Source organism: Lutra lutra, chromosome 3 (genome assembly GCF_902655055.1).
Source record: "Lutra lutra chromosome 3, mLutLut1.2, whole genome shotgun sequence".
Taxonomy (NCBI): domain Eukaryota; kingdom Metazoa; phylum Chordata; class Mammalia; order Carnivora; family Mustelidae; genus Lutra; species Lutra lutra.
The window spans coordinates 88,857,567-88,872,447 of NC_062280.1; the positions used below are offsets into that span (position 1 = coordinate 88,857,567).

At 35.3% G+C, this 14,881-nt stretch overlaps 1 protein-coding gene across 7 annotated transcripts in view; it reads right to left on the reverse strand.

Annotated features, from left to right (window-relative positions):
- Positions 1–1,091: 1,091 nt before the first annotated feature.
- Positions 1,092–14,881, reverse strand: part of KYNU (kynureninase) — a 131,755-nt gene continuing 117,965 nt past the window's right edge. For 6 of the 7 annotated variants that reach the window (XM_047722467.1, XM_047722472.1, XM_047722471.1 and 3 more), the window contains 2 exons: positions 8,933–9,163; positions 1,092–7,537 (listed from right to left, as the gene is read on the reverse strand). In XM_047722467.1, the coding sequence (XP_047578423.1) occupies positions 7,400–7,537; positions 8,933–9,163 (369 nt within the window). In that variant the 3' untranslated portion in view covers positions 1,092–7,399. The remainder of the gene's footprint in view (positions 7,538–8,932; positions 9,164–14,881) is intronic. The other variant, XM_047722468.1, reaches the window with a different exon arrangement.

Sequence of the window (14,881 nt, forward strand, 5' to 3'; positions counted from 1 at the left end):
AGGAAGTACTTGAAAACAATTTTCTTGTCTTATTTTACAGTTTTACATTTTTAAAGAACTTGAGATTTTCTAATAAATAATCACACTTGTACTAGCAGAAGTACCAAAACTGATCACGTGTCAGCTTTGACTGAACTGAAAACCATTTGAAGAAATATCCTTTAAACTTTAACATGCTTTTCTTCAAATCTAAGTATTGTTGAGAAGGAAATATAAGAAAAAGATAACATATATAGTGTATAAAAATATATGTAGCAAGTTTGTTGTGAAATAAGTTAATATGGCCATCAATACAACCAAGTAACAGTTATAAAATAGCAATATTATTTAGAATTCAGTGAAAAAATGTGACATTTGGAGTCAGTTACCAATTTCAAACAGTCTGGTTCTGTTGTTGCCTCCTAAAAAAAGACTGTCTGTGATTCTCTCTTTCTGTTCTTTTTTTTCCTCTTAATTGCCATTTTTTCCTAGACCAGCTGTAGCATCTATGTCCTGACTTTGATCCAACTACTTACTTTAACCCATAGAGAAAATGTCTCCCATAGACTCTGCATATATCACTGCAATGTCTCCATTCTTGACAAGCTTGCTGTTTTAACACAATAGAATGCAAGGAGAGCTGCATAAAGTGAAACTCTCACAAACGGGGAAAGAGAAAATTAAGACCTCTGTTTAGTAAATATTGGCACAAAAATGCAGTACTTTTCACCTAAAATACTATTGTGAATATATGTGATTGAGATTTCAACAGAGACCCAGGAATTCTGTTAGTTGATTTGTCTTCTGTGAGAAGACATGCTTTAGAGTATTATTATTTATGATAATGGAAATCATTCTGAAGTTTGTTTCTGGGTAGGGCACTGGAAGAGGGCTTTTGAGTCCCTCTAGAGACAAAGGAAGATGCAGTGTGATAATACCAGTGGTGGCCTCAAGGTAAAAATGGGTATCATATTTGACTTGTTATAACTGTACATTTCTCATTAATTACCTGCTTTAAGAGCCAAAATCTATGTTCAACACAGTGGTAAGTACCAAGTGACATACTAAAATAAAATAAAATAAACAAGACACAAAATATTAACCAAGTTTTATTAAGATAGGGAGAAAAGATATATACAAATACAGTGTAAGATATGTTCCTTTCAAAATCCATCATAAGAAAATTACAGATAATTTTTTTTGACATGTGGAGACAGAAGGGATTGTTTCCATCCTAGAATATGGGTGGAAAGCATTATATACATGATTTTGTTAAAATCATGACTTTTGAGGAAGTTATCCAGGATTTTTACCTAAGCCATCACACTTATTGCTTATTTTTCAAGTATTAACAAAAGTAGAGAGAATCTTGAAATTCTTCAGAATTATCAAGATTTTGTCATACATTTTTCTCTTTCCTTCCTTCCCATCCATCGTTTCTTCCTGCGGTATGAAGAGTAACGACCCCCAAGGAGGTCCATGTCTTAATAACCAGAAGATATGAATATTTTACATTATATAGCAGAGGAGAATCATGACTGCTGGTGAAATTAAGATGAATCTATTGGCTTTCACAGAGATAAACCTGGATTATCCAGTTGGGCCCAATGTAATAACAAAAGCTCTTGAAAGTGGAAGAGGGAGGCTATTAGACTATGAAAAAAGAAGTGTCAGAGAGATACAACATTGCTGGCTTTGAAGATGGAGATCAGAACCAAGAAATATTGGCAACTTCTAGATGCTGAAAAAGGCAAGGAAATGGGAATTTCCCCTACTACCTCCAGAAAGGAATCCTGCCAAAACCTTGAGTTTGATCTAGTGGGACATTGCTGACACTGTAACCTGCAGAACTGTAAGATAATGTGGGTGGATTAAGTGTGTGGTAATTTATTTGTTAGCATTCTTATTGGGGGGAGGGGAGGCAGAGGAATTTCAAAGCCAACTCCAGACTTTGTATCTTTTCATTCCCATGTGCTGGGTGTCTCTATTTAAAAATATTCATATCTTGTTACATCCTAAGTAGCTGTCATAGCTAACAAGTTGAATAAAATTCTTCCCTGTTAGTATGTCCTCAATTCTCTCAGCAATGCATTTTTATTGGTACTATACTAGTGCTATCACCATACACACAAGAGTTATTACACTGCCTTTAAATGTTTTTATTTTATTTTATTTTATTTTATTTTATTTTATTTGAGAAGGAGTAAGAGAGAGGGCATGAGAAGGGAGGGGGGTGAGAGGGAGCAGCAAATTTGCAGGGAGTCCAATGCAGAACTCGATCCTGGGACTCCAGGGTCATGACCTAAGCCAAAGGTAGACTTTCAGCCTACTGAGCCACCCAGGTGGCCTCACATTACCTTTGAAACACAGTAATTGGATTTACTACTCCTTGTAAGATGGTCTTTGAATCAAGATCCAAAGAAAATCCCCAAATTGCATTTACTAATGTCTCTTTGGTTTCACTACACGAGAACAGTCTATTCTCCCTCACCTCTTCCATATTCATGCCATTGACATGTTGAGGAAACCCAGTGAGCTGCCATGTAGCATCCCCCACCTTTGCTTCTTTGGGGGGCCATTTAACTTCTCTATGCCCCATAGTTTTTTTTACACTGGAAAACAGCCCTAAGAGTTTGACTGGATTCAAGTTCATCAATTCCCGACACTACTGTGCAAGTGATGCAGCCTCCTTCATGTTGTGCCACATCAAGGACATAGTTACTATCTAATTTTAAATACAATTTCTCTTAAAATATATATTTCCTAACTCTGCCAACTGAAAATCCTGGAAACTATGATTAACTTGATTATAATGAGCACTCTTACTGTTTAGATTATGGTTTCTAAATATCATTTTCTTCCAAAAGCAACACATATTCTTAGAGAAATAAGTGATGTCAGGATTGAGATAAGAAATATACAAGGTGAGCATGCATTTTCTTACACCAAAAGCAATAAATATTTAAAAAAAAAAGTTAAGGTAATATCAAAAGGACTCAGGAGCTGAAATTAGAAGAGTCAGAAATTAGAAAACTGGAGCATTGATAAAAATAATTGGAATAAACTAAAACACATCATAAATGTTTAAATGCATTAGTCCATAATACTCCTCTTTATAAATGTCTTGCTGAGATTAAAATCTATCACTAGAGGGCAGAACATGAATTTTATCTTTCAAAAACACATAATATAGATGCTAATGACCCACACAAGCATCAAACCCATCATCTCAGTTACAGGATGCCTTAGTTCAGTGATGTTCAATGTTGTGCTTTACGATATGATGCTTTCAGGGTGTTCACAGTTTTCTTAAGGTGATGCAAAAACCCATTTACTTAAAATTCAATGCTCTAACAATTTCAGTTTATGGAACAAAAGCAGAACACAATTTGAATGTAAACTCACACAGTTTTGACGTCAAGAAGAAAGTTACCTAGCAGAAAATATCTGTAGAAAAAGTTTCTTTAATTTGAAATTTAGTTATTGCCCTCACACCCAGCCTTTCCCCCAGTCAGTTTTGTATGGTAAGTATACTTCAGTGTTACACAGACAGCTCTATGTATTATCATAGCTTCCAAGGGTATCACTCTAAAAGAACTGCATTTATATAAATGTTCATGAGCTATTAAAAAGGCACAATTCATTTTCTACAGGGAAAATAGGAAGTGCTTAATATTTGTTTCTAGTCATAAAACATGACAATTTAACATATTGTTGGGGGTTAGATACTGGAAAACAAAAGTAAAAATCAGTGGCCAGAAAAAGCCTTTTAAAATGAGATGGCATGAAAGTAAGAAATTCTAAGAACCCCAAAATAAAATAAAAGCAAGAACCTGGGAAGTAAAAGTATGGTTTTCATCTTAAGAGTTTCTGCCATATCCTGAAGTCATTGAGCTTCAGTGCTGGTAACTAAATGAGACATTGAACAAGCTCAGGACCAGCCAACTAAGTAAACTGATCCAAGAGTCCTACATAATGTTGGCAACCAAAGAATATGTAAAAGAACAGCAAGAAAAATTAGTATCTTCAGAGAATTTGCAACTCTAAATTGGCCCTTGTAAGGATTAACACATCCAGTCTCATACTACCCATGTGATCTGAAAACAAAAATTTTAGGGGTGCCTGGGTGACACAGTTAAGCATCCAACTCTTGTTTTTGGCTCAGATTGTGATCTCAGGGTCATGAGATGGAGCCCCACATCAGCTCTGGCCCCAGCAGGGAGTCAGCTAAAGTTTCTCCCTCCCTCACTCTCCCCCTCCCCCCTCCAATAAATAATCTTAAAAAAATTTTAAGTGTTCTTGTGTTAGAAATGACCCTGAGTAACTGGCAGAAGCAAAAATGAGTATCTTTAGAAAGACATACTTTAACCCAGTTCTCAAATAATTCCAAGGGGGGGGGTCAATAAAATGAGTGGTTTAAAGTTAGCCAAAAAAAAAAAAAAAAAAGAAAAGTTAACAAGTCGAATACACACAAGAAAATAAGCATTATTTGTGAAAACCAACAGAAACAACTGAAATTTACCATATGCTAGATATAGAATATAAAAGGCTTATGGTTATTAAAACTAGATGAAAGATATTCTCAGATTGACTTTCCTAGAAACAGAGCTTTGGCTGGGATTTGTATTAATATAGTTTTCTTTAAAAAGATTTGAGAGTGAGTGGAAGGAGGGGCAGAGAGGGAATTTTCAAGCAGACCCTCCAGTGAGCATGGAGCCACATGGGGCTCAATCCCACGACCTGCGAGATCGTGACCTAAGTGGAAACCAAGAGTCTAACACTTAACCGACTGAGCCACCCAGGCACCCCTGGATTATTATGTTTTATTGAAGGGGAGCTCATCAGGAAAATCTTCAGACAAGTTCTCAGACAACATGGGAAAGGAAAAGAGCTGAGCAAGGGTAAAACTCAGGTAAAATTCTAGTGTTGGCTCAATCCACAGATTAAGGACAGTTTCTGAAGCATAAACAACAGTGTATGTATATGTCTTCACTATGTTCCTCCTACTTCTGTGGAAGTTATACACTCATTCTGTTATTTCAGTAATCACCCTATTTTAGCCAGCATACATGACAAAAGCAATCAGCAGCTACTATTGGCAAACTCTCATTTCCTACTGGTTAGAATGGAAACTGGTCCAACATCTTGGGAGAAGAGTTTAATGTTGCACTGTGAAGTTGAACATGTGTGTGTCCTATGACCCAACATTTTCAGAGTTATATGTCCTAGGCAAACATTTGAACCTGTGTACCAAGAATGTTAATAGCAGCACTGTTGCAATGTTAAAGATATTTGGAAAAACTCAATGTTCATTAGTCATGGAAAAATGAGTAACTCCAAAAATAAATACTAAATTAGTAATTCCAATTATATACCAGAACACTGAGCAGCAATGAAAATGGGTACAAAGCTGTATGTAACAAATTGGTAAATCTCAAAAACTAGGTTTTTGAGTAAAAGAAGCAGAATATATACAATTATATTTACACAAAGTTCACACACAGACAGTATTGGCTAATGTATTTTTATGTGTACATACATAGATATAAACCTTCAATGAAAGTAAGGGAATGATTAACACAAAATATTATTTGATGGTTATCTCTGGATTTGGGGAGGAAGGAGAATACAAACAGGGAAAAAGGGCATTTCTAATACTCTGCTTCCTAGCCTGTGTGATGAGGACATAGTACTGATTATTCTTTGAGTAACTTGTATACATAATTTGATGTGATTTTAATGTGATTAGCAAGAATTTTTTTTTTAATTTTTTGCACAGTATTTAAGAACTTGAACCTTATAATCACCTTCATACACCCTTACTTGGCCATCTAATTAATACCCTTGAGATTTTTCTCTTATAGTATCATCTGTTTTTCTTTCATAAAACCTATAGTTTGTAATCATATATTTATTTACTTGGGTGTTTGTATGTTTTATTACCTCTTTCTCCCACTAAGCTGCATGTTTCCTGAGAACTGAAACCATGTCTGTTTTGCTTACTCCTGTGAGATTCAAAACGATTTCTTCTCTGTGAAGTTGTACAGGGTCAAATAAGATAACGTATGAATAGATCAGCACCACGCATGGTACATGGCGAGTACTCCATACATTTATCACCGTAGGTGCTGATACTGCTGTCAGTTCTGCATCTTTTTATTTAACTCTAATGGTTGTCTAAGTTAATTTCATTCAAATTTGTTCATCAGGGGTACTAATTATGCTGTAGTCATTCCTTCTTCCTGCCCAGGTATACATTGAATGTAGACTATTTTGCCAATTCATGAATAGTAGTTATAGCAACAACAGCGGAAAGCCAGGAAAGTCCTAAGGGTTGAGTGTGACTGTAGTTTACTAGTGGAAAGAATGGCCCATAGATTTGGGTCAGAAGGGGAGAGATGAAGCACTCATTTGCTAATTCTAATTCTTAGTCGCAAGTGTCTCGGGATGACTTTTTTCACCACTGCAGAGACAGGTACCATGGACAGACTTCTATCAGCACACGTCCCCATTAAAAAAATAAGGAATTACGGTACTTTCAAATAAAGGGACAACTTTGTAAAATGGATTAGGACCCAAGAGTTAGTTGGGAAATAAATGTAATAAGTCTCAACCAACACTTGCTGTAATAAGATAAAATGAATAATAAATAGTAGAGCATAGACCAATAATGTATGACACTTCTGCTTTTTCTATAGATGCCTCTTTTTAAAAATCATCTGTTCACTGTGAGAAGCATGTTAATGCCAGGGATGGTAACATGACAGAATGGTCAGTGGCAACTATAAGAATTGTTGACTAAAAACTGAAAAATAAATTCTTTCACAGATGTTAAAATATGATACAATTTGTATATTAGAATCAATAAATAAGGTATAAACACATATAAATATTAGTCTCTGAGATTAAATATATTTCTTAGTGTGGGCCATGGCCAAGATATTTGAAAACTACTGTCCTAGAAAATATAGTTTTTCTTCCTTAGAGTTGGATGGAATATTGCAAAATCATGCATATATCAGACTGTGAAATTATAGTGACTATAAGAAACTCTTTGGTAAATTAAAACTAAAGTAACATTTCTAAAATTGACACAAAAGACTGCACATACATTATGAAGTTGTCAAATTATAAATTAAGTCAACATAAAACATTCACTGACCATGAAATGTGACAGCTAAGATTGTGTACATAATACTTAGACCAGTAAAACTTTGATCCACCAAGCATGAAGAAATTGAAGACACGTGGATTCCTCAGAATCACAGACTCTTGGAAAAAATATATCAGATTTTTCTGTAAAGTATATAATTCATTGCCCAGTATGTGTAATCAGTTTTGGAAAACTTCTAATCATTAAAATTTGAAAATAATAATACAATAACCATAGAAACTCTCAATAACACTTGCTGAAGTTGTTCTAGAAAACGCTGTTATTTTTGATCCCTGCAGAGTCAAGTGCAGAAGCGAGTAGACTGATAAACTTATGAACATCATGAAAAGAGTTGTAGAGAGGAACTGGAGCCACTCGGATGCCATTTGGTTCTCGCTTGTCACACTGTGAGGGGGGGGTGGGTAGGATATAAAGTCACAATAACGTTATCTTACTCACATGATGAAAAATCTACATGCAAGATAAACTTACATAAAGCAATCATGCTGATTTCCCTAAAACTTAATATATAAACATTTTTTTTTTACTTGTAGTAAAGCATGTTTCTGTGTTATTGGAAACTCTCCTCTTAATAATAGCTAAAATATGAATATCATGTGTATCCAAAAGTTTTCCTGAAATCTACTCAGCAATCATCTTGAAGTGTTCAGTAAGTCATGGATATAATTTACTGGTGGGGAGACTCTGGAGAGACTAGAACCCTTGGGCGAATACAAATCAATGAGAACATCCCGGGACATGGAGAGTTTTAGTCAACAGTCTTTAGGTTGGATCCTTTAATCTCTTATAACATCAGTAAGGAGTTGGCGCTGTCTCTGAAATGTCACAAAATGGACCCAAATAATTTGGTCTAGACTGAAGATCGCTATGACTGATCTTCAAAAAATACCCACTGTGAGTTAGTACACTCAATATCTGGTTTATGTGCACTGGACCATTTAATTCTCACAACTACTTTTGGAGGCATTTTTGCCCCCAAAATGCAGATGCAAAAACTCAAACCAATAGAGGTAAATTAACTTTCCTAGAGCACACAGCTTACAAATGGTAAAACTTGACTTGGAACACCGAGGTACAGATCCGTGCCTCTGGAATCTGAGATACCCTCTCCTCGGGAGTGACAGGACCACACGAGTGGAGCAATTCCTAACCTACGCTGTCCCTGGAGATAGATACATGACCACCGTTTCTCCTGAAATGACCCTACTAATGCTTCTTTTCTTCAAGAGACTATAAACAGATCATTAAGGGCCTCAGGTTTAAAAAAAAAAAAAATATTCCCTACAATGTTAACACCCCTGAGATGAGTCTGCAGTTCTTTTTTGACTAAATGACAAGGTTGAAATGACTCAGCTCAAACAAACAGCTAAATAAGACTGACTTCTTTTCTTCCTCCCCACTATGTTATGTTATTTAATTCTGTATATTCAATAAACATACATATTTGGGCTTTCACTGGTAAAAACTAGTGAAAACATGTCCTAATTGATTATAATGAAACATTTTTTTTTTTCGGCTCAAACTGTAATGAAAAGAATGAATGAATTATAGAAGACGGGTTCCTATATTCAAAATTTGTGGTTTCTTCCCTTTTATCAGAAACGACAGAGCTCTATGCCTTCAGTTAGCACAGTGATGAATATTTAGTTGGCAATCTATCCTCATTGACTGACTGATGTGAAATAACACGCAACAGTAAATTAACCAAAGAACCCAAATTTTATCCCCAACATGCAACCCAGAGAGAAAACCGGGTAGCAAAGCAAAAGATATACTTACAACCACTCCTCGTTTTTCTAGTTCTTGGAAAACACATTTTATTGGAACAGAAAACGTTAGTGTAAGCTGGCATCCGCGGTCCTCTATGCCGGCTGGAGTAATTATGTTCACAAATGGTTTCTTGGTGTCTGCTTTATCTTTGTTGTAATAATGCTTGATCAAGTATTCCAGATAACCAGTGAGCAAAATAGATTTTCTCCTCAATGCTTTCATAGTTGCTTGCTTAAAGATCTACAGAATAAGAAGTGATCTGATTAACAGTGTCTTGTTGATGTACAACGAAGCAAAAATTAACTGAGAACCATGTTAAAAAAGGAAATGCCCACTTTCGACCTTTCCAAAAACATCCCGTTTTAGATAATCCTTCGTAAAAACATGTCCTCTTTTAAATGCTTGGCCACTGAAAGCCGAATACATAGTTGCTGTGACAGGAAAAACCGTACAAATGTCATTTAAACAATACTTACAAAAGAAGACGAAAAATAAGTTAGGATAACATTCTTTTAGAGTTATTTTAAATCAACTTAGTATAATTAATGTAAGTAAAACATACCTTAACAAATGCATTTAAAGATCATGAAATTCAAACCTTTTCCTCACAACCATTTTAATCACAATCAAGAAGACTTCTTTTTTCTACTCTGATAGCTTTTTGACCCACACAGTATAATAAGGGCTAAACACGCTTGTACATACGAAAGGCAGTCTGACCGAGATTGCTTTTAATTTCCTACCAATTTCTGAATCTCCCCAGTTAACAGTAAGGAAATAAGCAGTTAAATAATAAAACAAGTATTGTCAGACAGGGAAGCAAGTAATGTTAGATAATATATATGTTAGTACCGAGGCCGTTAGCCTCGCGTTTCTGTGTGTGTGTTTCTGTCTCTCTTTCCGTCCTCCCTCTCACTCTTTCCCTTTATCTTTCCCTCTTCTTTCATCATTTTTTCCCCTGCTAAACTCCAGCACTGGTGTGAACACACTGCCATTTGCTGCCTGAGATGTCTTATATTAAGATGAGTGACAAGTGCACACAGTAACTGTTGTTGGAACATTAGAGGTCAAAGCAGACATGCTTTTCTAGCTTATCTCTTAAGGTCAAGCAGAGTTTAAAAATATATCCCACATATAAGAACTGAATGAACTTCAAACAGCGTGATGCACTGGCATGTCACTTAATATCCCTTTTCTGTATCATGTATGTCACAGAGCAAAGACAGGGTCGTTCAGTGACATCTAGACTTTATGAAGCTTGGGAAAATAGTTATTTCTGTATATGCACGGGGCATGTGTGAGCAGGCATTCTAATAGAACTCAAACCATCTGGGCAAAGATTTCCTTGATCTGTATGGCACGGAAGCTGCAGATTTGGCTGAAGGAGATAAAAGGGATTTGTATCGAAGGTAACAGTATCCAAGGAAGATGGGAGAAACAGGACAGAATGGCATTGGTCTCTGTCCTCAACCACACATCACAGACTGTGGAAGCAGGTCGAGTTGTGTAGATCACAGAAGGTGTCTGGGATGGGCAGTACAAGGAGGTAACCCGAGTCACTCAGGTAGCCCGAGCTACGTGGCGTCTGACAGGAGCCATCTCTTCACTGTCTGCTGCAAAACAAAATGTGAGTGGATCTGGCACAAGGCGGACTCAAGGGAACACAGCCAACTTTTGGATCAAGAGAGCCTGAATCAAGAATCAATTCTTACGGAGGGCAGGAGCAGGGAGAAGCAAAGCACGACCCACCCGTGATTTTGTTGGCAGGATAGGAATAAAAGAATACGAGAGGAATTTTTCCAAGCTTCTCTTTGGAGATTAATAGTAATTCAAGGAACATTTGATTTATACATAATTCTGAAAATTTTTCTGGTTCTGCTATAAGCCCCATAAGATACAGGTAGGAGCAATGTGTGAAGTACTACTTTTAATGATATTTCATTTGTATTTGTAGGTTAGTAAGACTTTGGGGAATATTACTTAAGTTTATAGGTTTTTTTAAAGGAGATTTTGTTCTTGCAGATTTCTCTGATAGCTAGAAACCCATTTTTTTTTATGACAAGTAGTCCCAAATTTAACATACCGTGACTCTTTGATAATAAAATAACTTTTAAATATGAAACCATTTTCCATCATTAAACCACAGTAAGGGCAGCTAGACTACGAGGCACTCTTAAAATCCTGTCAGAGGCTGTAAAGGTCTGTTCTGAGAACTCACATAAAAATATTAAAAGGGGGTGGTGGTGGCTGGGTGGCTCAATTGGTTAAGCAACTGCCTTTAACTTAGGTCCTGATCCTGGAATCCACTCCCATATCTGGCTCCCTGCTCAGCGGGGAGTCTGCTTCTCCCTCTGCTCCTCCCCACTCTTGTAGGCACACGTGCTCTCTCTCTCATTCTCTCTTTCAAATAAATAAATTAAATATTTTAGAAAAATATTAAGAGGGGATAACAGGAGTTAACTGAAGAATCCAATAGATTTCTTTTTGGTGTCTCATTATTTCTACGCTTTCTGTACTGAGAAAGAGTTTTTTTTAATTAAAAAAACTGAAAACTGTAGTTTGAAAATATTCAGCTTATAACAATTTTTGGCAGAATTTCAACTACATGGGTTATTTTTCTTACTAAGAAAAATGAATACAAAGCTAAAAAAGTTAGAGAAGTTTAAATGGGAAAAAATAAGTATAGTATGACGTTTTCTACTGTCACATTTTTTCTCTTAAATTCTTAAAATAGGCCACCTAATCACTTTCTGAGGAATCACACAGTATACTTCTTCTTACTTGCTGTATATTTTAATTGAATGCTCCAATTTTGTATTTTGGAGCTATTTATTTCATTATAAATTCATATACTGAAAGAGTCTAAAAATCGTCTACCTATCACCGAATACAAGTATGGCCCTTCAAAATACAACAGATATATTTTTTATTTCAAGTTAGCAGTTAGAAGACTGAGATTTCTGAAGTAATTTCCTATAAATATCTTCATTTTAAAAATGAGACAAATGAACTCAAGAGTACATGTAGTCAAGTGACAGTTGTCACCGAAGGTCACACTCAGTGTCCCAAAGAGGGCTACCGTATGCCTCCTGGTTCCTACCATATTTTGTACCATATTTGTACCATACATATTTTGTACCATATTTGTACCATACATATTTCTATTTGTACTATATAAATATGTGGTATAGGGGTGGCTGGGTGGCTCAGTGGGTTAAAGCCTCTGCCTTCAGCTCAGGTCATGATCCCGGGGTTCTGGGATCGAGCCCTCCATCAGGCTCTCCGCTCAGCGGGGAGCCTGCTTCCTCCTCTCTCTCTGCCTGCCTCTGCCTACTTGTGATCTCTGTCAAATAAATAAATAAAATCTTAAAAAGAAAAAAGAAAAAATATGTGGTATAAATAGCCAATAATATAAAGAAAAAGACAGTTTGAAAATGATTATAAGGTGCTATTTTTCATACCATCATTCAACTGAATGCATAAGTAATTATAAACAAAATTGTATTAATATTTTAAAAGATCATATTGTCAAACTGGTATCATATCCATGTGCACTGATTCTTAGGTTTAGAATCTCTCCTCCAGTTGATTTCTGACTATGCTGGATATCTTTTGAAAGACAAGTAGCTACAACAAGAAAAGGCACTTTGATTCATGCATCTATTTCTCATTTATTTGAACTTTAATTACCCATCTCTTATAATGCTATTCTGTAAACAAGGGCAGGAACAACATAACGGCAGCCTTTCATGCTTACTCACGTGGCATCTAGGGAGTAGAACATTTTAGTGCTTAGGTAAAGAATAAGAAGCAAAGAGATACATTGTTTTGTCATTTCAGAATTTTGCAATTTATAATGGAGAGGAAGAATTTCAAAAAACACTTTTTTCAACACAATGCTGGATTAGTTAAAATAATTTTGGTTAGGGGCACCTGGGTGGCTCAGTGGGTTAAAGCCTCTGCCTTCGGCTCAGGTCATGATCCCAGAGTTCTGGGATAGAGCCCCATATCAGGCTCTTTGCTCGGCAGGGAGCCTGCTTCCCTCTGTCTTTCTGCCTACTTGTGATCTCTGTCAAATAAATAAATAAAATCTTTAAAAATAAAAATAATAATAAAAATAATTTTGGTTAGAATGGAGCCCAGCAGCAAATAACTTAAGTAAGCTATTTCTAAGAGGCTCAAGAAAAATACTTAAGTGATAAGATGCTCCAGAGAAGTACAATCCCACTTTTTGTTGGTTTTAGAGTGTTTTTGCTAAGTTTAACTGTTAAAGAAAGAAAATAAATCAATCTTCAGATTCCAGTTGAAAACAAAAACTTTGTCCAGGTGACTATAATACAGTGTGATATGGCAGTAAACATTTCTGTGCTTTTTATCATTCAAGCCTAGCCTGGAGAACCAGTGGTAGAAAAACTGAAAATGTGACTTCTTTTTCATGGCAGAAGGGGTAAATACTTGAAACCAGTCCATTGCAGAAACATACTCAAGTTAGAGGGTCTAAAATTTCTAGCTCTGGCTGAGAACCCATTTGCAAAGATAAGGAAAATCAGACCAAATAACTTTAAGTACTAGTTCTTCCTAAGGTACACCTTGGTGCTTTTCACACTGAAACTTATTTTCTTCCTGATACAAACTTGCAAAGTGAGCAAAATTTTATTTCATTTTAAAACATTTAACAGAAGTGTTGCTCTGAATAGATACTATAAAAACAATTCAAATATCATTATCTGATAATGATAAGCAGATATAAGCAGATTCTCTCACTACTCCCCCCCCCCCCAAAATTAAAAAAATTAAAAAAAATTTTTTCACTGGCTGAGAAAATCTTGTTACTGGGTCTATTTTCAATTAAAAAAAACAAAACAAAACAAAAACCTGCCAAAAAAGCGTAAACAACACAAGCTCCATCTAGTGGTCACACTGAGAAGGTGCTTTTTAAACTGGGATGAAGTGAAATGAGTTAATTACCACTGTGTAGTGGTGAGGCTGTATTAAAAAAAAAAAAAAAAAAGAACTTGACACTGCCACCCAGTGGCCAAAGTGAGAAACTGCTTTGCGTGGTCACAAAATCCTAGAATTTAGGTTTAGAAAAGATCTTCGAAGTCTATCCATTCATTCCGAAATATTCCACAACAGGATTTCCTAAAATATCACAAACTAGATGATTTTAAAACACTTTAAATTAAAAAAGTCAGATTCTCTCTTGAATAGCTATATATTTAAAATCTGTTAGAAATGCATATTTACAAAAACCCCTATATATCTACCTAAAATATATTTTACTTTTTGTGTGTATATAAAAATATTTACTTAATATATGTATTAATATTAATTATATAGCATATAATTATTTAATATATATTTACTTAAATAAATTTAGTCTCATAGTGAAATTAATTAATATCCAAATAATTAAGTTACATAGATATACATATGAATATTAATATAAACATAAATGGACAGGTAGAGTAAGTATCTATTTCTATAAATAGGTAGAGAGGTAGATAAGCACATCTAGAAAACCAAGTTGATTCCTTGGATATTATTGATTAGGGTAAAACTAATTTTAACTATGAGTATGAATTTACTAAAAAATTTATACTGAGGCAATAGTAGTAGAGATTATACAAGAATATAATGCCACAGTGTGTAAACCTGGCGATTCACAGACCTGTACCCCTGGGGATAAAAATATATGTTTATAAAAAATACAGTTAAAAAAAAAAGAATATAATGCCACAGACACTCCACTTAAAAAAAAAAATCGACTTAACCTCATGAGACAACCTTATTCAATCTTTGGCTACTTTGAAGGATTCTATTTTTTCCCTTAAGTATATAGTTTTGTAACATGGCACTTTGTGACATGACACTTTTCACTGACTCCCAGAACCAGCAGCAGCAGAGTCCCCAGTAATCACAACAATGTCCAGCACATAATACTTTAATAGATAAATG